Source organism: Sinohyriopsis cumingii, chromosome 10 (genome assembly GCF_028554795.1).
Source record: "Sinohyriopsis cumingii isolate HCF-2022 chromosome 10, ASM2855479v2, whole genome shotgun sequence".
Taxonomy (NCBI): domain Eukaryota; kingdom Metazoa; phylum Mollusca; class Bivalvia; order Unionida; family Unionidae; genus Sinohyriopsis; species Sinohyriopsis cumingii.
In genome coordinates this window covers 79,807,197-79,833,344 of record NC_142970.1, presented here as the reverse complement: position 1 = coordinate 79,833,344, position 26,148 = coordinate 79,807,197, and the positions used below count along the sequence as shown (strand labels likewise).

Genomic DNA, 26,148 nt, shown 5'->3' with positions numbered 1-26,148 from the left:
GATCAGGGTCTGTGATGTCTGCAGTTACACTGGAGTTAGATCAGGATCTGTTCTGTCATGTTTGCAGTTACAATGAAGTCAGGCCAGTGTCTGTGATGTTTGCAGCAGTCAGATCAGTGTCTGTGATGTTTGCAGTTACAATGTACAATCAGATCAGGGTCTGTGATGTTTACAGTTACAATGCAGTCAGATCAGTGTCTGTGAGGTTTGCCATTAAAATGGAGTCAGATCAGTGTCTGGAATGTTTGCCATTACAATGGAGTTAGATCAGGGTCTGTGATATTTGCAGTTACAATACAGTCAGATCATTGTGATGTTTGCAGTTACCGAAATTATAATGAGCTATGTCCGAAATCTTTTAAGGTATGGGCACTCCATGTTGATAGTATGTTCCTCCGAACTTTTTATCCAAAGTTAAAAAATTACCAAATTGTATAATAGTTGGAGTTATGTTTATCATTTAACATGGGCTTACTATCAGAGTAGTACCATACAGAATACAAATTAGAATACAAATACCAGTATTACTCATATTGGAAGGATTCTTTTTTCACATTTCTTTGAGAAATAACAGCAGTGGCCAAGTGGTTAGAGCATCTGCCTCAGATGCAGGAGGTCGCAGGTTCGAAGCCCAGCCAAGACATAAGAAAGACTAAAAAAATTGGCACTAACAGCTTCTTTGTTTGGTGCTCATCATTAAGAGGTTAGTGTTAGGACTGGTCATCCTGGTGTCAGGATAATGTGACTGGGTGGGACATCATGCTACATGATGCCCCAAGTTCAAAATGGGAGAGCTAGCATGTTGCAGAACTAATTACCATAGCTTCATAGAGATTCCTCCTAGGCATCACTATAAACTGCCACACTGCAAACAATGTAGCAACATGACTGAATATTTTTTAAAGCTATGTTACAAATCCAAATCACACACACAACCATCAAAGAACATTCAAACTTGCTCGTTAGCTGTGTACCATTTACAAAGAGCTAAATCATATCAACAAAATGCTCAAGATGGTTCAGTATGTATCTCCCAAGATAAAATTTTAGCATCATATTCATCTTTTAAATACTAGCATCTGCAGTTACTCCTGCAGTTACTGGCATAAGATGTGTCACTTGTTCTCTGCAGTTACTGGCATTGTATCATCACTCTCTGCAGTTACTGGCATAAGATGTGTCGCTTGTTCTCTGCAGTTACTGGCATTAGATGTGTCACTTGGTTTCTGCAGTTACTGGCATTGTATCATCACTCTCTGCAGTTACTGGCATTAGATGTGTTACTTGGTCTGTGCAGTTACTGGAATTAGATCATTGCTCTCCTCTGCAGTTACTTACATCATATGTTACTCAAATTCTACAGTTACTAGCATTAGATGTGTCATGTGGAATCCGGCATTCGATGTTTCACTTGGACTGCAGTTACTGGCATTATATGTGTCACTGGGACTTGGTAGTTACTGGTTTTATTTGCAAGAAATGCAAAATTTGAAATATTCAATGAATTATAGTATACCTGTTGATCAAAGGATAAGTGGATGAAGCTAATTTTCATAAGGTATGGATTTGTAATTTTCATTTCCAAAATTCAAAATGTTAAATGAAATTAAAAACAAAACTGAAAACAGAAAAGAGAAAGGTGAGGGCCTGCATGTAGAATCCACAATCAAAACATTACTGTTAAATGTGTTACCTTGACCCCATGTTTAAAATGGGAGGGCTAGCATGTTGCAAAATTAAGTGCCTTACCTTCATAGAGATTCCTCCAACATACGAGCACACCACTCCAATGGCCTAGTGGGTGGAGCATCTGCCTCAGATGTGGAAGGTTGTCGGTTCGATCCCTGGCCAAGTCATACCAAACACTTACAAAGATGGTACTAACAGCTGCCTCACTTGGCACTCTGCATTAAGAGGTTAGTGTTAGGACTGGTCGGCCTGGTGTCAGGATAATGTTAGTGGGTGGGATATAATGCTACATGTCTGCAGCATGATGTTCCAGTACTAGACATCACTATAAACTGCCACACTGCAGACATTGTAACGATATGACTGAACCATTGTTAAAGCTACGTTAAAAATTCAAATCACATCACATCACATATGAGCACAATCCATTATGGGTGAGAAAATACAAGCATATCAACAAAACTTGAACCAATTACCTTTACACAAATTTTATACGACTATGATCTTGACTGAAAAGTAAATGGGTCATGTGACCATGTCACCCAATGAATTTTTCTTAGTTTCATAATGATTCATCCCATGTATATGAAGTAAATTCCATGAATGGGTTTAGGAATAATAAGCAAATGAAAAAACTTGAATAAAAACCGCAACCATAACAGATTTTCAATTACCAAAGTATAAAGGGTGAGGTAACACATCAAATGAATGGTCTTAGATTCATAATGATTCAAGTATGATGAACACAGGGTTTATGGAAATATGTACGTATCAAAACCTAAACCGAAAAACCTTAACAGATGGGCTGTTTGGGACAATGATACCATCCGAAAAGTGACTGCTATGCCTAACTTCTTACTAAATTGGACTTGCTATAAAAAACTGCCCCTCCAACTCTGGACAGGGATTGATGGGTGTGCAGTATGATCCCCCAAAGATTGGACTAAAGCTCTTTGTAGACGAAGAGAAAATCATGCAACATACATTGTACAGTGCTCTATAAAATGTATACTATATCTTCATGGCGGACAAAATGAGAACAAAGAAAAGATAAAAAATCTGCAAAAATGTTTAATGCTAGTATATTTGCAATCAATATGGCAAATGTACAAAATATTTCATTCAGAATGTCAAAAGTTGTATACAATCATTATAATATAGAAACACACATTTGGTATAAAAGTACTTTGCAAGAGTAAGCTACAGTGGGGTGCCACAAAAAAAATCCTTTTTTAAATGATACATATAAAAATAAATGAGGTAAAACATACAGCACAGTCTTCAACACAGATCTATTAAAAATACAGATTTCAAATAAACTCTCCAACTCTGCAAATGATTCCATCAAAGTTCCCTGTACTATCAAAAGAACATTTCTTCTCTTTCTCTGCAAAATAATTCTAGTACAAGTTCATTCTTTCGTTGTCTTCTGTCTTTTTAACATATTAAACTGTACCAACTTGGTGAATAAAAGACTCAAATATAATACCATATATTTTTTTTCTCTGCATAGCTATCCTGACAATAATTCTTTTATCGTTTCTGCATCCTGATCCTTTTTTTCAGTTTGAATCCTTCTGGCTCAAAGCACAACCAAAAAGGCACAATCCCTTCTCAGCCTTTGATTTAATTTCTTTAAATTCTTATATACATTAGTTCAAAATATTCCAATGATAAATTGTTGGAAAATATCTGCAATTATTTTCCTGTTATTGCTGGATTGTTTCATTTGAACTTGCCTTTGATGCTGGATACCAAAAATAAATCAATAATTACCCAAAAACAAATTAAAAGGACATTAATGTAATATAGTATTTTCCACACTAATCAAAGTACTGAAAATACTGATAGCCTGGTTGGTTTAAGGTATACTGATTTACATGTGATTCGATGTATGAACATACTGCTCATCCTTCTGTAAACATATTGCTCTAACTACTCTTGACACTATTTATAGTCTTCTTTACATGTCACAATAGAATTTATATTAATATCTGAAACAATACTGCCAGAGTTTTTCTGCAATTTCTATTTAAAAATATTTTACTATGCCTAAGCACAGAGGCTTGTATCATTTCTTACAGGTCTGTATTGCATTTTTAATAATACAAGGGAGAACATTTCTATTTCTCCTGTGACCTATTTAAAAATTGACATATATCTTAAGAACAGTTCGCAAAGTGAGATAAAAAACGTTGGCACTGATGTTTTAGCTCAGAGACTCCGCTTTTGAGGCCTACATCAAATTCAACTTGCCATTCAACCTTCAAAGAATGCCATTAAATTTTTCAACATTACTAATGGAATGGACATGATCACACCCACTTAACATGCAAGTGCAACACCATGAATGGAATAATGTCCCTTCACTGGTTGACTGAAAATGAGGATATAGGTACACAAGTGAAGCCTAATTTGTCAGAATTGAGTTTTAGCTTGGTTGCAAGAGAAAGGGAGGAGTGTCCTCCCTTGAATTATTGTATATTGTACTTAAGATTTTTAGATGAATTGTAAGCAACAATATGAGCCAATGTAGTGTCAAGTAGTTACTGAAGAGGAACAAGAGAGATAACCACTATCAGGGTCTAATCATTTGTCTAAATTTTAGCTGCTTCCCTTGACTAATTATAGTAAAGACTCTGCAGTCTGTTACTGTTATTAATAATACAAACCATATTTAGTAAAAGAGAACAGACATTATGCCAAAGTGCAAGGAAGGATAAGCCAACAGACCTAGCTGAAAACAAGAAAAACCTACCAAATTAATTTTATTTGGCTGTAAAGTCTTGTGACACTTCAAAAGTTCTCAAAAACAAATCTGTACTGATATTACATATATATATTTTTACATAAAATAGTTGCAGTAATTTTTAAATTAAGCATGAGGAACAATTAAATTTAAAAATAAAATTTGCGTTTGTAAAAAGATCGCAGCCAAAATAGTCTGTTAGTCCTAAATGCTACCACCCACCACCCACGATAAAACTTGAAGAATTATTTCATGGCACCACGATGTAAACAACTTGGTCCAAATACAACTTTGCACATGCTTTTTGGTGATGACTTTTTTGTTCACAAAATTTGACTGCTATTTATAAATCGGGTCATTAGTCATTGACTAAACTGAGTTACTCTACCAAAAAAGAACTTGTTACAAATGAACAGATTCCCAATGGACAAACAATACCAAAAATAATACAGCCATGAAGAAAACAATTGGGCATAATTAATTCAAAACTATGAAGGTACTGGATGTGGCTATTGATTTTTTTTCTGTGAAAATATCAAAATGTATGCAACAGTTATCTATCACACGTGCAAGTTTACTATACATAAAGTCAAGTCCAACTGCAAACAACATGGATCCTAAAGGGTCAATGCGTAATGCACCAGCAGATCAGACTATGTTGTTTGTTCTACTATCTGATTCAAATCAGATCTCCACTGTCCTAAGTGAAGATTTGACAGCGGCCACTTAGGCTCATGTTCCGGATTTCTTTTTGAATCAGCCAATGGAAATGCAGCTTTTAGAAACCTAAAGGTGAATCAAATCATATGGCACACATTGATAATCTTCCGTCCTACTGCTAAGTCTCCCAACGTGAAGATATAAAACTTCATCTGATTGGCTGATAAAATTAGCAAATATGGTAACAATATAGGTCACCAGAACAAAACCTTTTAGTGGTCACTCAGACCTTCACATAGGGTAGTGGAGATCTGATTTTAATTACTCCTAACAAACTGCACAGACCCAGATCTGCCAGTTCATCAAATGATGGTGGATCTCAGACTGTGCAATTTGCACTTTACAAATAACTGAATCAGAACATTCTATGAAGTCAGAGCCTTCTAAAGAGGTTGCCTGTAGTTCTCCTAAACAGCTTTTTTCACTAATAACAGACTGCAAAAAAATAAGTGTGAAATCATATTTGGACAAAGTTTGTCAGATCATCAACATATGCATACAGACATGTAAATTGAACTAGATATCATTTGCCTAGGTCTATTGGTTTAGATATCATTTGCCTAGGTCTATTGGTTTAGATATCATTTGCCTAGATCTATTGGTTTCGATATCATTTGCCTAGGTCTATTGGTTTAGATATCATTTGCCAAGGTCTACTGATTTAGATATCATTTGCCTAGGTCTATTGGTTTAGATATCATTTGCCTAGGTCTATTGGTTTCGATATCATTTGCCTAGGTCTAATGGCTTAGATATCATTTGCCTAGGTCTATTGGCTTAGATATCATTTGCCTAGGTCTATTGGCTTTGATATCATTTGCCTAGGTCTATTGGCTTTGATATCATTTGCCAAGATCTATCGATTTAGATATCACCTGCTCAAGTCTACTGCTTTTGCAAAGACATGCTTATGTTTTCACCACTGAAAGAAAAGTCAAAAGCCCAAAAAGTGCATAAGGCTGATGTAAAACATTAAAATAATATAAACAAATAAACATTTAAACAGCATGAAAATCAATTCAGGTTATATAAACATGCACTGGTAGATGTCAATGAAACTTCATTTGTTTATGATCATGTCAAATAGTTTTTGCATAACAGAGCTAACCTGATATCCCTAGAAGGACTGATAGACATGTTTTAAAAAACTCAGCCTTAGAAGAATTCATGGACATGGGCAGCCAGCCCAGTAAGAACCAATGAACATACATGTAAGAGTTAGCTACCTATCCCAGGGAAAGAACCAATGGACATGCATGTAACAGAGCTAACTAACCAGTCTGGGAAGAACAAATGGACATATTCGTAATACAATGAACTAGCTATCCTGAGAACAGCAGGACGTATAGGACAGAATCAAATCAAGGTAACCATGGTGACATGAAAGCAGCCTTATAAAATAATAGGCCTCTTCTGAGAATGGTAATTAAAAAAAAGACGTAAAAACATACGGACCTTGTGACCTTTGGGTGGTGGAGGCTCGGGGGGGGGGGGGGAGGAACTCTGCACCTATACCAAGGTGAGAAGAAACAAGCAGCACATGCTGCCATACTAAACTGTACAATCCGCAGGATTTTTTTTTAACAAATAATGACATGGAGAAAAAAATATATATTTGAGAAAACTCAAAAATAGTGTAGAATTTTCACAACCTGCTTTTGATGAACATTGAAAATCTTTGAGATTTAAAAGCTCAGCATATGTGCAGCATAGAATAAGAACATGATGCAGCATTATCTCTATAACAACTAGAAGAAGAAACATCACTGTTGGTGTATTATGCATAGAATAGTATACAGATATGTGGATCTAACAACATTTGATTTCACTGCTACACATATGGTCACATGGAAAACATGGGGGGGGGGAAGTAGTGCAGCAAGAGTTGCATCCCTTGTGTTTTCCACTCTGCACATATCTGATCCTAATTTGTAAACTGTAAATAGCTAAAAAATGATCAATAATATACAAGAATTATGTACATGTAAAACTTTGTTCTGTGGTGACATATGTAATCTAATGAAAAAGTTAAAAACTGAAGGCATTTTTACAAGTAAAATGTATAATATTTCCTGTCTTTCCATACATACACACTTGTAGGTCGAGTCCAGTTGCAAAATATATAGACCCTGATCTGCCATTGCATAATGCACCAGCAGATCAAGGTCCATGCTGTTTTGTTCTACTGATTACTCTTGGCAAACTGCATCAACCAAACTGGACTAGACCTATTAAGTGAGTACATACAAAAGATGAATTTGATCAACAACTGACAGTATTAAACATGTTTGAGTCTGATCAATAGCTCACATTTAAAAACAGCCAAAATCAATTTTTACCTTGATAAAAGAAAAAATAATGCATAAACTAAATAAAAACCAGTATGACTTTTTTGGATACACTCAATGAAATGTATGGTACACTTTTTCACACAAACTTAGGTTTGTGTAGAATTATATGTCATATAATAGAGTATGATATTCTATGGAGACAATCGAATTTCTATACTGCATGATTAACCACCATATGCTCTTCCCGTATAAATAACGACTGCTCCCTAAAAAGACACATGTTCATGTCAGTAATGTGGTTCATATTCCGGGTGATATTAATACTTACTGTAACCAGTTATTCAACTACTTTGGTTATCAATCCTCTTTATTTCTGTCTTTCAAAACAAAGTTCACACCAAATGCTAATTAACAAATAACATAAATTCATTCAAAATAGAATTTCATTTGAATTTCAATTCTGATTCAAAGAATCTGGAATAGTGAAATCTCTACTGACATATAACATATCATCCTGTATAATCTGTTGGTACTTGACCAAAAACCCAATTACTCATTTGACCATAAAATGTATGTCACTGTGACCTAATGATCTCCATCAATGAAAGTCTATGATGAACGCACAAGTTAACTTTTATTACAATACATGTGAGTGTTCCATGCTGTGGAGATTAGCTTGTCATAATGCTTTCAACGTCTCCGCCGCCAGCTGAAAGTGACACATATATCTCGCCTATGCTTAAAAAGCGAGACAAAAGTCGAGCTAGTTGCACAGATATATGTACATGTATACATTTCACATATAGATTAACAATGAAAAGAATAAAATTAAAGCACCTTACAACAAAATATATATGTATATATATATATATATAATACCTACTCTAAAAATCTAAGAACATACATATTGCAAACTATTTATTCACTGAAGAAATAAAAATGGAAAAATGTATACATTTGTAAATGCATGTCTTAAGTTCCCTACAGGAATCCAGCTCAATTTAGAGTGTGATATGTATGCATGTACAGTAACATTATTTCATTGAATTTACATATATGTGGGACATTAAAGATAAAAATAGAATATGATGTAAACCACTCCTCATACTGGATCATACCCGTGAAATAAATTTCATTTTTCTTACACGTACATTACAATCATGCTAATGGCGGTCAGTAACAGTGCACACGGGTTCCATGAAGAATTATTTCTCACCTGGGACATGTGCTATAATGTGCTCTCCTACCAGGCCCCTCCTCTCTGACCTAAACATACTTAAGACAACACTTCAACATAGAATCATATTGCAGTTAACAGCACTGTCACTAGTGAAAAAACAATACCCATGTCTTGAAGGGGAGGCAGGGTAATGCTGTTATCATTCTCCAACAATTTAAAAAGCATTTCAATGAAGAATGTGAATGGCAGGAAATTCAACCAATTATGCATACTTTTATTGTTAATACTGAGGACAGGCAGACCAAAGCAAATAATGACCTCTTCTGATAACAATTACAAAATATACCCAAACAATTATCTGAACCATCTATATAAGACAAATTTTCCCCAAAAAATCAGCAGTAGGGATATTTAATTTAATTTAATTTCTTATGTAACTTTTCCGGTGATATTGTGAAAGTCCATACAAGCGAACTATCCATACAATCTACATGCTACTGTATACAATTTTCAGGTGGAATACTAGTAAAATTATTTACATAATGAAGAGAAAAAAACAACTGAAGATCAGACTATAGTAAAGAGAAACAAAAGTCAGTGCCTCAAAGGGACTAACGCTATACTGGTTGAATGAATTTGTAGGAATCCATGATAAATCCAGTTCTTAATCATGTTTGATCTTCCTGCAGACTTGTCTTAAATGCCATCAAGATATACAAACATGCCAAGCTTGATTAAATTCCCTTGTTAATGTTCTTTTGAACAGCTGTACACAAAAGCTGTTTATAGTTCAAGAACTTAAGTTGTTACCAATGAACATGCATCATTCAAGGTGTTATTCTGCATCATTCACAGTGTTCTTCCATAAACGGGTTTTGGTGAAAATCCTTACTTCTGTTTTTTATCATGCTCACAAGTTATTACATCAACTTGTTTACTGAATTTCAACTAAATACAAAGTCTAGTCAAAATTTATTTGTACATGTCAGCAAGTTCAATGATGTACAAAAATGGGATAAGTGATCTTGGTCATGAATCCCCAAGTCAAGACTGGTTTTAAACTCGTTTACAATAATGCAGCCTCGTTAGTGGTCGGAACTGCGCAACCAGTACCAACAACAAAATGCAAGATGCATTCTGTGAAAACAACAAGTGGTAGCTATATAAAAAATTTGTAAAAATGGTCCTTACGGTTGCCAGGTTGGAGGTTGCCTTAGATCTAAAGCAGACCAGTCCAAATTGCACAAGGGCAGATGAACCTCTGCAAAAAGTAAATTCAAATTTTGTGGAAATATGGGGCCAGGACATGAAAATTGTAGGGCCAATATGCAAAATAAAGGGTCAATTTTCACCCTTCTGCACATGTGCAGGCAAAATAGTCAACCAAAACATCTGCTATACACCCAAACATCCAGCTCAATGAAAACCCTTTTAGAAACAGACATGCCTGTCATTTTCATTAACCCCCATAATGCATTTCCATCCCCGATTTCAAGCAAAAATGGAAACAAGAATAAAACCTGAGAAAGGCCACAACATGTGGTTGGTGAAATTGGCACCATTTTCATTGAGGAGCGACTACGAATCCTGAGCAGCATTTCTATAGAAGCCCCATGATAATACAACCATTCATTCAGAAGTAACCAGAATCAGACTTTAAGATGGTTGTCGAGGCAGTAATTTTGTCAGGTCAGATGTGCATCATTTTCAAGCAGGATCAACTGAATATAATGGTGGGGGGGGGGGGGGGCGATCATTATGCAATTTGACTATTAGTACCAACAATAAGGTTACAGGTTTTAGTTGTTGTTGTTGTAGGGTTTAACGCCATTTTCCAGCACATGATAGGCTATGCATGGCGGCCAGTATAACTGGTGGAGGAAGAACCCTGGAAAACCCAGGGAAGAACCACCGACCCACGAGAAGCTACTGGCAGGCTTTCCCACGTACCCACGCTAGCCGAGCCTTGGACTCGAACCCACGCAGGCAGAGGTGAGATGGCAGTGATCCGGAACAGTGAGCGCTTTAGACCACTCGGCCACTCAGGGCTCCAACAGGTTTTAGTAATAACTTGTCCAAGTATGTGAAAGGTCACATACTATAGTGTATTCAGTAAATTTCATGGTTTTGCAAGAAATGACATTTAGCTTCATGACTTTCTCAACCTTTCTGCAAACTGACACTCTCATGGCCAAAAAGAACTTCAGGAATCAAAGATCACACCATTTCTTCGTCTTAACAGCAGAGAACCGAAAACCCTATTTTGTAGCAAATTTTGTTTTGTGCATGTTAACATGTTCACAAGCTACGGGCAAGTGCTGGAGAATTTTTGTTAATAATCATAACCATTGAGCCTGATATCTCGTCTCGATAGACTTTTAAATAAATCTATAACTAAATAATTTTATGTAAAAAAAATAAACAGTTATTTTAGTGTCATCAATCAAACAATTCGTCAGGTATATCCACACACTAGATGTGATAAATATACATTCCTACTAGATATTGTTATGCTGAAAAGCCCATACAACCAAAAAGCTCAGGCTTGTACAAAAATGTGGCAGTTACGTCATGTTATTTTAAACCCCTTAACAAAGGTTAAGATATTCTGACCATTTTCATTCAGAACCTATTAAATGTTGCAAGAAGTGTTTTAGTAAAAAATAAACCATGCCAATGCAATTATTCATGCAAATGGAGTAATAACACAAGAATAGTGATAACATGATTTTCCAAAGGGCAACTTGGGTGCCATGTTGGATGTCTGACAAACACCATTTTCATTCAGAACCAGGTACATAATGTTCTGTAATAGCTGCTTCTGGGAAATCCTCATGTCCACATGACCTTCCATTCATCAGAAGTACTGAAACCAAGATTTTCAGGATGGTCGTCAAGGCAGTTATTTTAGAGTTCAGATCAGCATATATGCGCATATAGCAACAACTATATATATTGCACAAAAGGAATTAATTTCTTAATATGTTAGTATGGCCATCTATTTAGGACAAGCTGTTTAGAGATTCTTTAAAATTTGGGCAGTTATATTCATATAATTTTTATTTAAGACAAAGTAGGAGTAACAATCACGACCTTGTACTAATGGACAGATGATAGATGGCAGACAACAAGCCATCACATAAGATCCTTGAATCCAAAAAAAAATTATCCCCAAAAAATTATGCCTTACTAAATACTGTACCATACAAACATGAACATGCAGTAGCATCTAAATTTGTCGATGATAGTACAGCTGTAGAAATAGCAAAAATAACAGCTGCATAAGTGCAATATGTTCAAAGGGTCATATCTCTGCCAGAAAATTAAAAAAGGTGAGGAAGAAAAAAAAACTTTAACAGGCAAATTTTTTAAAAAATTACACACCACATGGCATCAAATTATTATGCCCTCACTAAAAGCTGAACTGAGGATAACAAATGTCATGATTAAGGACAAATAACTTGGTCAAAAATATTTGTCAACACCGGCTGTAAAAATCCTAAAGTTACCAATTTGCAAGGAAAGAAAACTTGTGAAATAGCTTAAATCTATTTACTTTAACCAAATATTCTACACCAAATTCTGGCAAGTGATGGAATTTTTTTTACTTGCACAGCAAAATGTTCACACTGTCCGTCCCAGGCTGTTGGACAATAGGTTTTTTCATCCAGTGTAACCTATGGTGATGTCATAACAAATAATCTTGTACGGCAGTTTTCAAAGTGCTATCCAACATGACAATTCCCAACAGGTTTTTACCCAAATGATACTGTTAGTTTTCACATACAGGTAAGATATCATGCAAATACTTTTCCTATTCTCAGTACAGAATTTATGGCAACTATTCAAAAATTTGAACCTTGAAAACCTTTATTTTTTTGGCCTGCAAAAGAGCACATGTAATTTAAAACCGTATAGCTCCTTCTTATGTAACTTGGAGATTCATCACTTAAATATGTTGGCTTAAACAACAATAAGTAATTTAATTTGTACGTAAACTCCATAATTATGGAGTTAAATCTTAAAATCATATACACAATATGCAAAATAAATGTACGAGAAAAAAATCTATTTCTACATCTGTAAGGCATACTTCAACACCACCACTGATTCAAAGACTAGATTTAAAAAAGTAATGTCTATAATTTTCTGCTAATTCTAAATTACAATTTTTTAAAACAAATTATTCAGAATATAAACTTCCCAATATGAACATCAGAACATAAAAGTAACTGATCTGATCGTATGAAAACTATAATACAGTACGTATTATTTGAAACAATTCTAAAAGCCATCATATGATTAACCCTCTGTGACACAAGAAACACCCATTTTGTCATGCCACGCTTTTATATAGCAAAACATACAAAATATAACATTATGGCTTTTCAAGTGTGCAGACTGATAGATTGCAAATTTTATACATGTTCTATACATGGAACACTATCGTATTCAAGTACAAACATACAAATACTGGATGCACATTAGCCACTCAAACATTTTCGCCAAAAATAACCCTAAAAAATAACTGTCTAGTTGCATATAAAAGTATAAAATAAAATCTACCACTCATGCATTGTTACTTAAAAATAAGCAGAAAAATCAGAATTCACACATTTACATACAACAATTTGCTGCCTCTTAAAATACTTTCAATCCATAAAAACTATTCAATAATCTCTCTATATATGAAAACTACATTTTCTTTTAAAAAATCATTTTTTATAGGAAAATCATTGACAGGTACATAGGAATAATGAACACAGATCATTGAAAGAAGGTGCAAAGACTATTACAACAAAATATATGGTAGATAGGGAAAACCCCATTTGCACATAAATGTAGGCGTGATGTTTTTTTTCACAGTAGTTGAATAGGCTAAAAAAATTTACTTCACAAAGAAATAACCTGTTGCCTTGAACTTTATTGACGACAGACTCATCGATAAATTGCAAAACTGGATTTTAAAAAACAAGTGACAAATAACTAATGTAAGCCATCATAATAACTACTTTTTATCCCCCCCCCCATCCAATCCCCATTCTCAAACACCCCCTCCCCTGACTGCACTCAAGATTCAAAACCTTCATCATTTACTCGTCTCACCAAACATGAGCATCCTCCCTCATCTTTGCTAGCCAAGGTTCCAATATGTTAACCCTAGCTACCTCTTGGCATATCAAGCAGATATTTGTGCTTCGGGTCTGTGAACTTCACTGATGCGACAGGAAGCCCTGCCATCCAATCAGATTAACTTGTTAAAATCTGAACACTGTTCCTACGCAATCATGACAAGGGGAGCACACAACTTCAAAGGATTCATAACTAAGCAATTTTCCACTGCTGGACCGTGTTTGTACCTTTCACTCAAATACACCTGTAATGTTTACTCTCTGGTACAGTCACATTTTTTATGTTAAACTTAAAAAGTACTAATTGCCTCCACCGATTCAGCCGATATACAAGGCACCACTAATACACTATTGGTCAGTTGGAATTACATACAAAGGGAGACAACTCATTAACTCTAACAGATGTCGCTAGGACAAAGCACTAAAATATCTGCTTGATCTGCCAAGTTGTAGATATCATTTCATACCGTTTGACTTGCGAAGGTGAACCCTCCCTCAGTCAGTGAGATGGAGTTACGGTTACAAGGAATAGTCAATATTACCTACTGCCACCCACCCCTTCCTTCCCTGGGGGCTGCATCCAGGATCTGAAACCTTCATCCTCATCTTCATCTTCCTCTTACTGATTACGACAAGATCACTCCGCCTCGACTGGTGCAGATCGAGTCCAGGTTACCAGGAAAACAGTGGACAGAGACACACACTGATGGAGAGACAGACAAGACCCATCAGAATATATCTGCAAAAATGCAGATACAATTGAGGAATGCAACGTACTTCCACTTCTCTCACCAATGGCAGATACAGTATTTGGCTATAAACAAGTTTCCAATTCCAAAATTCCCATAAATTTTCAGATCATCTGATATTTGTTTCACTATTCATCGTCAGATGGGGACCTCATTAAACATGCTAATTTTGCATGATCACGGAAAGCAGCTTGAATATGTGAAAGTAAAAGAATTACAACAAACTGAAGCTGTGTACATTTTATGATCTGAACATAATTTCACAAGACAGCCTTGGTAGGTCAGTTGGAACAGCATTGTACTCAAAATCCAATGTTAATGGGTTTGATCCTCACCCAGGCCAGCACTGGTTAGCTGCCATGGGAAAAACACTAAGCTCTTATTTCCTCATCAAAATATGACCAATAACATGCTAAAAGTGCTGTTAGAACCCATCCAACCATTCAAATTTAAAAAACACGTATTCAAGTTAAACCTATACCTTAGACCAAATTTATGTCATACTTAAAATTTCATCCAATTAGATAAATGGATTTAAAACTTAAGTTATAGTTGAGTTCTGTTGGTGAAATTTAGGTCCAAAGTCCAGTCCCATTACTCCAGAACAGCTTCATATTTCTTAGTCAAATTGCACTATTTGTCCTACGAAATAGAAAAAGAGGTTGATCTGAAACCATACCAGGTCCAAAAGTGGGGTTATTTAGAGAAAACAATGGCAGCTAAAACCCATACCTGTCACTTATTCCCCCCAATTTTTAAAAAATAATATGCATCATTATTAGTTATCTCTGCCACAGGTTTCCCATACAGCCTGGTATTTGAATTCCTCATGCTTGACAAACCATTCCCACTAGAATTTACTTGGGGTATTTGCATCTACAATTTTCTCCCTTGTATACTACTTTGGAAACAAATGCAGCTGAGTTTTCCAGTAGTGATTTCAAATGCTCTTTGCATGTTCTATTCAAATTTATAGACCATGTGCTTTGATTTGTGCCCAAGCTATTTTTCTTAGCCAATGAAAATGCTTTTATGGCAATCAATTGCCTATATTCAGTAAACCAGACTCGGGTACACTTGATTCTGCCAGTCTACAATCAACTGTAATAATCTCTCTATATTCCATAAAGGCAACTTTCTTGCACCAAAGATGAAAAACACGAGTCAATGGCCCAGCCTAAAAATGAACACTGAGATTGCATGCACTTTGCTGCCTCCATTGTGAAGAATGATGTCTGAAGTTTTGGGAATGTCAACCATATGAATATAAATTAAATTAATACATGCCAGAATTTTTTATACATAAAAGTAGCAAAGAAATGAAATTCTGAAAACCTACTGCATGAATTGCATTCACAGCTACTTGCTTTCATGATTTTGAACATCATACTATTTCACTGCATGGAAAGAAGAAGAAAAAAAAAGAACTCTGGCTATTAATTTTTATAATACAGTTCCATTCCAGATTCTTCCAAAATAAATTGAATGATAATAAAAGTGGGTTTGCAGTATATTTACACAGCATTTCATTATAAAAAGAAAACCATAATTGTTCAGTGGTTAACAAGTTAGACTTGCAACTACAAGGGTGCAAGTTCAAATCCTACCATCAGATAGTCCTGGACCAGTTACTGTGGTTTGTCCTGGGACAAGGCACTTTACTTAAATACCAACAGTAAAACCAGTTATAACAGTCACCTTTACGTAATGGACACCTGGATTCAAAGGGAACTGTAATTTCTCTCTAGCAAATTTCCTATGTAAATGTCATGTATTCAATGGTTTACTACTATAAGCGGTCAGGTATTTCCTAATGAAAGAAGGGTTTCTCACTGCCATCAGCCAATGTCTCTGCAAACTAACTTTTGTTTCATGATGAAGGTATTGTTTAGATAAAGGAATATCATGTGACTCAATGTGTAGATATTTCTTTACCTCTCTTGTAACTTAAAAGTGTCAATATCAAATTTGCATGGCAATTTTATTACTTATGGTAGTCAGTTGATGCAATTTGTTTGCTGGATGGTGGAAAACGTAGCCTTGTTGTCACAGCAGAAATGAAAGTCACCTTTTGTGACATGTATAGTTTCATCTATTCATCTGTTAATTAAAATCTCTGATGCAGATGATCTTTGAAAAGAGATACGAGTTACATCCCTTTTCATTAGGATCAGGGGTCATCCAATATTTAAAATTTGTCTGTAAAGGCAGACAGTTTTGATTCATGGATCACAAAGTTCAGCCATACAAAACTTGTTTTGATCCTCTATTCATCACAGCCTCCTGCATAAGCTGACTGTTTTTTTTTATCTTGCCAAGTTAAGGAACTGGCTAATTCAGATTTGTTTCTGAAGTGTGAACAGCTTTTTCCATGCAGAATTTTACACAAGCTTGCTGACCAGTCCATCAGTCCTGTTTTACAGTCATATCAGTAGTGAAATTAGTGATTCATCATGGTGAACAAAACAAAGATCAGCGATTCGTTTTAAAGTCCATGATTGTTTAATCCAAACGATGGATTAAAAGACAGCAGGATACAGTAATATTGTGTAAGATAAGTTCGGGAAAGAAGAATACATATGCATAATTTAGGATTTTGTTGGACAGTGTGAAACATGATAATAATCATCATAATGAAAATAATAATGACACTGATATCTGGTACATGGTATTTGGTCAAAAACCAATAACAAACATGTGTAGCCAGTTTTCTCTATTGACAGCCACTGACAGGTTTGACTATACTCGTGTTGTTATGCAACAAAATAAGAAACACCACCATCACCACACCCTATACAGAGAAACTTGTCCTATGAGAACAGACATGAGCACTGTTTCCCCTCAAAAGTGCATCTATTAAGAGAAGTTTTTTTTACTACAGACTTTTGACTACTGTAAGTCTCCAATACAAAATCAAATTTTGTAGTCTCTTAAGACAGGCAACCTTTAATTGTGGCATTCTTTATCTCGCATTCAGCCCCATGTATTGCAATTCCTGCTTGGGTACTTTTATTCTGGCCGCATGAAACCGGCAAGGCACATGTTTTCCTAGTTTCAATAAATGTTTTTACATTTAAAATACACATGCACATACTGATCAGATTTAACTGCATACATTCAGATCCTGATTCAATGAATCCAGAGATCCATCTGTAAAAATACATTTTTCCAAACTGATGACATGATGCAAATAGCATAAACCCTGATATGCTTTCATGTAATCAGCACAGACCCAGATCAGTTACTGAATTAATGTATGAAAACAGCATGAAACCCAGATTTGCCATCACATACTGTGCCAGCATGGGACCAGCGTTTACCCAGACCTGCCATTACACAATGCACCAGCATGCACACACCAAAAAATCCAGATCTGCTTTAGAATAATGCACCAGCATGTGAACAGCACAGATCCAAAACTGCCATTACATAATGCACCAGCATGTGAACAGCACAGATCCAAAACTGCCATTATACAGTGCACCAGCATGTGAACAGCACAGATCCAAAACTGCCATTACATAATGCAACTGCATGTGAACAGCACAGATCCAAAACTGCCATTATACAGTGCACCAGCATGTGAACAGCACAGATCCAAAACTGCCATTACATAATGCAACTGCATGTGAACAGCACAGAATCCAAAACTGCCATTATACAGTGCACCAGCATGTGAACAGCACAGATCCAAAACTGCCATTATACAGTGCACCAGCATGTGAACAGCACAGATCCAAAACTGCCATTACATAAAGCACCAGCAGGCCAGCAGCACAAACCCAGATCTGTTATCACAAAATGCACCAGCAAATTATGGTTTATGATGTTCATTCTACTTACATTTTAAGGGAACACTGTAAAGCCTGATCACATGATACAACAGCCGAGGTGGTTCAGTGATTACAGCATTGAACTCAAGATGAGAAGGGAGTGGACCACCATCACAACAGCCAGGTTAGACTACCCTGGTGTGTCTTTCCACCAGTGGACCAGCCAGGTTAGACTACCCTTGTGTGTTTTTCCACAACTGAACCAACCAGGTTAGACTACCCTGGTGTGTCTTTCCACCACTGGACCAGCCAGGTTAGACTACCCTTGTGTGTTTTTCCACAACTGAACCAACCAGGTTAGACTACCCTGGTGTGTCTTTCCACCACTGGACCAGCCAGGTTAGACTACCCTTGTGTGTTTTCCACCACTGGACCAACCAGGTCAGACTACCCTTGTGTGTTTTCCACCACTGGACCAACCAGGTTAGACTACCCTGGTGTGTCCTTCCACCACTGGACCAGCCAGGTTAGACTACCCTGGTGCATTTTTCCACCACTGAACCAACCAGGTTAGACTACCCTGGTGTGTCTTTCCACCACTGGACCAACCAGGTTAGACTACCCTGGTGTGTTTTTCCACCATTGGACCAGCCAGGTTAGACTACCCTGGTGTCTTTCCACCAGTGGACCAGCCAGGTTAGACTACCCAAGTGTGCTCTTGGACAAGGCATTTTACTCTATTTGCCTATGGATGTAACCTTCAAAGTGTTGGTGAACCTAAGAAAACTCAAACCAATGTATTATGCAGTGTTAAATCTGGGTCTACTCTGGATACATTTAAACATTACTCACTTATTAGAAGGGGCTAATGTGGGTATGTGAGAAAGCTTGCCGGTAGCTTTTCGCGGGTCGGTGGTTCTTTCCAGGGTTTTCCTGGGTTCTTCCTCCACCATTAATACTGGCTGCCATGTATAGCCTATCTTGGGCTGAAAAATGGCGTTAAACCCCATTACAACAACAACTTATTAGAAGGCACCTCAGTATCAAGGCAGTCCCTTTTATAGGGCAGATATGGTATAGAATACCTTGATGTTAAGGTAATATCACCTGTAAGCCAGTTCACATTTATCATTCTTATGAATGGCATTATAATGAGGGAGTACTGTACATGGGTAGATGGGGATGGGGTAGGTAGAGGGGAGATGCAATGTCCCGACATAAATTCAATCTGATGATCAAAGCAACAGGTCATTTGGGGTCTTCAATAAATAGCTGTATTTTAAAATCAGGTCCCTGTGTTTGCTATTCAAAGTACATGTACCAGCAAGATGTTGTAACCAATTTTTTTAGCAATTAGCAACAATACATTTTTGCAAAACAAATTATATAAAGAACTTTAAACAATCCTGTGTAGAATTACAGACAAATGTGAATCTGGTTTCACTCAAGACTTTTTCTCACATTTGACTTTGGATGCCATCTTGTGTGAGATCTTATTACCACGATATTGATAAATTTTGACACCCTGAGATCTGTGTACAAACTTGACTTTTTCCCTTCTCCAAGTCTTTCTAAAAGTGCTCAGTTTCTCTTCATGTCCTAGAAGATGAAATCTGAGGTAACTATGCCAAAGAAACTGTTTCCCGCACAGCTTGCATTTATAACAGTTTGCTTCAGCCACTTTCATGGAGTTGACAAACTGTTTTTGTTTTTGGCTTGCATATTTGATCTCACTGGTGCTTTTTCTTGCAGCTCTCAAATTTCTTAAGCCTCTGGAGGATTGAGAATCAAAACCACAATATACACACTTATGCCTTGCCTTCCCACGAGAGATGTGTTTTAAAAGATGACACTTCAGTTTTTGTGCACTCAAAAACTTCTCACTGCATATCTCACATTTGGTGGAGTCCTGCCTGGTGTGTGAGAACATGTGATTCCATGTGGAACAAAGGTTCACAAATGACATGTGACACACAGAACAAATATACGATTTCTGCCATATAATAGATAAACCCAGAGATTGTGAATTGGGACCACAATGGCAAATGTTCCCAGACTTTTTGAGATTTTTATCAGTTACCGATCTCTTTGTCCTTGTATCTCTTAAAACCTCTTTGCTTTGGATATGTTTAACAGATCTGTGATTCTGAATCTTTTTTTTTCCAAGGTGACTTCGGTCATTTTTCTCACAATTCCTTGTAACTGAAACTTTCCTTTTTGCATCTTTTTTTCTTTTCTTAACGGCATTTCCCATGTGTCCCACAACCTGATTATTTTTTACTGATCCTTTATAAGACTTTCCCTTTTCAACCATATTTTGATATAAAAAAATATTTTCAGTTGGAGAACAAAGTGTAATCTGCCGACTGAGTTCTTTGTGTCTATGAGACAAATTTATATCTTTAAAATTATTGCCAGTCTTAGTCTCATTTACCAGCAAGTCCTTAAAATGGCCAGCCTCGTAATTTATGGCCGTACTAATTGCAACAATATCTGGATGCACTTCCTGATTTTCTCCTGTTATAACTTCAAATTTTTCATACTGTAGTCCTGTTTTATATTCATCACATTTTCCTTTTTGGGCTTTCAAATCCATAATTTGTGCAGAAATTACTTTCTTAATGTCACTCCTCCCATGCCTTTTGCTTCTCCTCTTGTCCGTGTTCATGGTAACCATTTCTTCTTTTTGGTTTGGATTCCAAGATTCAAAAATGCCATGTGTTTTCTTATGAGCTCTCAGATTGTCAATCCTGGCAAATTTGATGCTGCACACATCACACTCAAACGGCTTTTCTCCGCTGTGCACTAACTGATGACGAATAACCGATCCCTTCTGTGTGAAAAGTCTTCCACAAACATCACAGCTATGTGCCTCCTTAGCCTTCCTTTTTCGAGGCATCTTAGCCTCTCCTCTGTCTTTCACAACACTTCCATCATCCAAATTATTAGCCAATGCAATAACAGAATTGTTCTTTTCTTCATCTTTTTTATCATCTTTCTTTCTTTTCTTTGAACTTTTAGATTTCTTTCCCTTTGTCTGGGTCTGATCAATGGTTTTCACTGAACCTAAAGATTCACACATGGAATTTGGGTCCGATAGAGGATACTGTGTGTGTACCTTTTTAATTTCAGCTGGATTTAAATCAAAGGTTTTCATGATCGTCTTGATTTCATTTTCCTGAGTTATTCCACTGAATCCAGAGTCAGCTTCATCGATTCCTTCTGGATTCAGCATGACATATCTTGGATTTGCATTCTCTATTCCCTGTTGATTAAACAAGCCAAATCCAGAATCCAGATCAGTTTCATTCTGCTGTGCTGTCAATCCCAATTCAGATTCTGCATTATTGATGTCATGTTCACTCAGCATGTCAAGTCCAAAATCAGGATTTCCTATACTTTCTGGATTTAACAAACTTAATCCAAAACTCAGGGTATTCACACTCTTCTGAGTCACTGGATTCACACCTGCCTCAAGATTGCACTTATTCTGCTGACTCATCATTTTCATTTCAGGAACGTATTTATTTTGGTCTATCAACACCTGCATTGCAAAATGTGGATTGCTTGTACATTCCCGATCATAGCATAAACTTACACACTTTTCATTTCGCTGCTTTATAACGTTTTCCTGAGCATCAAGATTATTTGGTTTCTTCGGACCTAAAAGATTTATTGCATTTCTGTGGCTATTAAAATTGTTTTGACTAAGCTCATTTGAATTCTGTACACCATCTGGATCACGTCTTCCAAGATCATTCTCAATATGAAACTGAGTCGAGTTCTTATTGATTTCATGTAAAGTTAGTCCCTTTCTCAAGACGGATGATTCAAGATGATCATCCGGAAAAGAAATAGTACTCTCCTGATTTATTTTACCAATTACCTCCTGTATAATTTTTATTACTGATTCATGCTGTTGACTGCTTCTATGTTTATCTGTTTCCACTTTCATGGTTGATGACTTCTCTACTTCCTGATTGGTATTTCGTTCCAAAGGCGCAAAAGTTGTATTATTAATAGTTCCATGTTTGTCTTTAAAATTTTGGTCCTGCTCTTCTTTTGTCTTTTTCATTTTATTTGTTCTTTTTGCCTCGCGTGCACTATTTGCTAAAGAATGAACGAGATTTTCGTCATTTGATAACTCACAACCGCCAGAATTTGAACTACAGCTGCTTTCATTTTTCTCAGGCACATACGTGGACAAAGGTTTGCAGTTTGATTGCATTTTTACGGCTGAAATACTATCACAACCACTAGACAAGAGAAAAGGCTCGCCTTGAGTTCCAGCAACTGTCACAGTCTGCCATTTATTTTGTGATGGACAGCTGCTTTCATTACCTTGGGCTGGATTTTCAGCATTTGTTTTTAAAAATACCTCAGTTTTAGTTTTGTTTTCTATCCCAATGACCGATTTCTCATTTTTAGAATCTGATGCATGCCAAGACATATCTTTCATCTTACCTGAATTTTCTAAGTCATCTTCCTTTCTGGATATTTCCTCTTTAATAGAAAAGCTTTCTTCAGATGGTAAAACACAATTATCAGAATTGGTGTTGTTGTTTTGCACTTCACATCCTCTAGTGATGGCCAACTCTGAACTGGACGTCACAGTTTCTGGTGGGCTGAACACTTGGGAGAAATTTGGTAATGGGCCACCTTGGGCAGATCCATCACTGCAAGGGACATTATTTTGGCCAATATTTGTCACAGACTGAATCTGCTGCAAGTCTTTCCGAGCTTTTTTGGATGTCCTAGTTCTGGTAGTATCTCTGAATGCCTTGATATCAATCTTAGTGTCGGTCACGTTATGAATTCGAAGATGAGATCTAAGTTTGTCACTTCTTGCATATCGCTGGTCACACATATTGCACTTGTATGGTTTCTCACCACTGTGGACCAAGGCATGTCTCTTTAATGACCACTCTGACTTGAATGATTTCCCACAATTAGTACAATCATAAGGTTTATCTGAATCCGAGTTTCTGGATCGCTGGGATCCTTTTGGTGAATCTGAACTAGTTTTGCCTTCATTTTTGCCAGTTCCACCATTTGGTGGGATGGGATAATGACTAGAATTGGGAACAAAACTGGGGTTAAAGCTTCTCTCGTTCTCACTGAAAGCAGGCACTGCTTGCTGACCTGGTACAATGCCATAACCAGCTACATTTCCACCAAAAGGATTTCCATATGGCTGCACTTGTGAGAATGGGGGCAAATTCTGGTTCATATTGGCATTGAAATTCAAACCACCATTGTCAAAAGGTAAATGCACATTGCCATGCCCACCAAACCCCATATTTCCACTGAAACTCTGTTGGCTTTGCATCCAAAATTCCTGTTGCTGATTCATGTCAGATGATCTTATTCCATTACCATATGAATGAACGAAACCAGGGTTAAAGGTCCACTGATTCTGACCTTGACCTTGAGATATTCCGTTCGAGTCACAACCTTGACTGAACATTCCACTTTGATCACTGGATGCCACATCATTCCCATAGCTGCCAGAATATGAATCACTCTGACTGTTGGGTGAAATGAAGTTTTGGGAGATCTGCCCACCAAAACTCGGCTCATCTGAACTTGAATTGTTTCCAGGATACTGATAATTTATCGAATTTACAGATTCATTTTGGCAAAATTGCTGTGATCCCTGTTGCTCATGTCCTTGAACAGTAATGTCGACATTTGATAAATATACATAATTGGGTTCATAGGTGAAGCCACTGCTAAAAGAGGGGTCTCCATTATCTTGGTAGAAAATGCTAGCTGCCATTGAGAAAATATCTGAGGTTTCTTGTTTCCCACAATCATCACTAACATACAAATCTGTTGCCATGGAAACAACACTTTCAGATGTCTTGGCTGCCATGGAAACTTCACTCTTTGAGATTTCTGGTTTCACAAACGTTGTAGAAGTCATTGTTGCCGAAGTCAGATCACTAAACGTTTCTGATTCATTTTGTGGATACTCATTCATTTTTATCAAAGGTTCATAGTTCACAAGAGGGGAAATAATTTTTCCAAATTCTTGCAGTTTCTCTGGATTTTCTAGATTGAAGTAATCATTAATGGGAAGACCTTGGATTTTCAGATTTTTCTGTGGATTTAGTTTTCATTACACTATTCCAGTTACACAATGAAACAGAATCTAAAAGTCTCAAAGCAAAATGCATCACAGCTCTAATAAAACATGAATGAAATCACCCTTTTATTAAATCCACTGTCCATCAAATATGTACCGATACATTAAAGAAGCTTGGTGTAATCTTGGAGTCGACCAGTCTAGACCTGCTTTGCTGACTTGTATCTTATATTTTGTTCCATTACTGCTGATATCAAACTACCAACATCAGTTTCTTATCCAGTCTACATCTTTGCACTTCCAGGAACTAGCAAGGAAGCAAACACCCAAAGATCTGAAATGGTAAGTAATAAGTTATTATCAACAACAATAAAAATAAACATAACTGCCACAATTTTAAACTATTTAGCTTACATGTGAATATTGTTTTTGATAAGTAAAACATTTAATACAAACAACAAATTGCATTTGGTAGCACACTGATATGTTTACACAAATAATTAAAGCCCACCCATCCAAACTATATCCAGATCACCCTGTATTTGAAGTATGAATTTCTCCTAACACTGGTTAGCACAAATGAATCTGTGTGATTGTGCATGTGCAAGAAATGACCCTGTGGGTACCCACAACTGGCATTTGTTTTGAATTCAAAAGTTTCTAAGTTTGTAGGGTGATCCAGTGAAAGTTAACTGGTTATACCTGTGAGTGCGATTGTGTTGTTATTTGCAGGGCCTGATATCTGTCTGGGCAGCAACCGGAGGCTCTGTAAGATTCAGCTATTATCGTTGTAATGTCATGTCATGCAAGCAGAATCCTGAGAAAGAGGACTGATTGTGCACACCAAATGAAATGACTCCACTGGGTTTACTGAGAAATTATTTTCAAAGGCCAAGGTTGTAGAAATAACTTGAAATCATGGAATGCTGTATCTTGATTGTTATAGGCGCTGGCTTCTTTTCTTCAAAGGGAAAAAAAGTTAGTTCAGTTGGGGAATGGAAACTGATTGTGATGTGATATCATTCATGCGACAACAGTCATTGAAAATCTGGCTAGGTCCCCTAATATGCTTTCTGAGTGAAGGGCCATCTGGCTCTCAGGATCCTCCCCACGACTGTAATGGGAACTTCTTTCTGCACAAAGCAACCTGGACAAATGCCAGGCATGATGGAAGTGCTTCCCTGGACAAGGATAAAATACTAGTGATCTCGGGTGTTTGAATGGTTTTGGGGTGGGATGCTATGATATTTCTGGATATGTCTGTTTGGTAACTGATCTGGTGATCAAGAAAATCACTGATCCAGGATTTGTCCAATCTGAACTATCTTGCAGTCTGTGTTCATTATTGTCTTAGTTATCTTTGGATTCTAAACTGATGGAGGGAAGATATATGACCAAGACTACCTCCCAGCTCATAGAAAGAGCACCAATGCATCGACGATATATCAACGTTTCAGTTACCAATTTTTATCACAATTTTCTTCAAGTTCAAGATATAAGGATCATTATTTTGGTATTTTCTGGTAAAAATAATGGGATCCATGCCTGACCCCGTGGTTAAAAGTGGGTTCACAAGTTACTGAGGGAGTGGGGTATAATTCACCCGTGTGCCAGGTTTATTCTCAACTTTCATCATGAATGAGGAGATGGACCCAGTTGGCTGCCTATTAACAAAGTACAAATAATCATCAAATTCATTTATCAACATTTTTGTCAAGAGAGCTTTCTGTATTATTCTAACCATTCTTGAATTCAGATCTGAATTAGATTCTAATGG

At 36.7% G+C, this 26,148-nt stretch overlaps 1 protein-coding gene across 1 annotated transcript in view; it reads right to left on the bottom strand.

Moving 5' to 3' along the window:
* Nucleotides 1-2,745: 2,745 nt before the first annotated feature.
* Nucleotides 2,746-26,148, bottom strand: part of LOC149790459 (uncharacterized) — a 35,381-nt gene continuing 11,978 nt past the window's right edge. The window contains exon 3 of the mRNA XM_089972518.1: nucleotides 2,746-24,705. Coding sequence (XP_089828644.1) covers nucleotides 19,728-24,266 — 4,539 coding nt within the window. The 5' untranslated portion in view covers nucleotides 24,267-24,705 and the 3' untranslated portion in view covers nucleotides 2,746-19,727. The remainder of the gene's footprint in view (nucleotides 24,706-26,148) is intronic.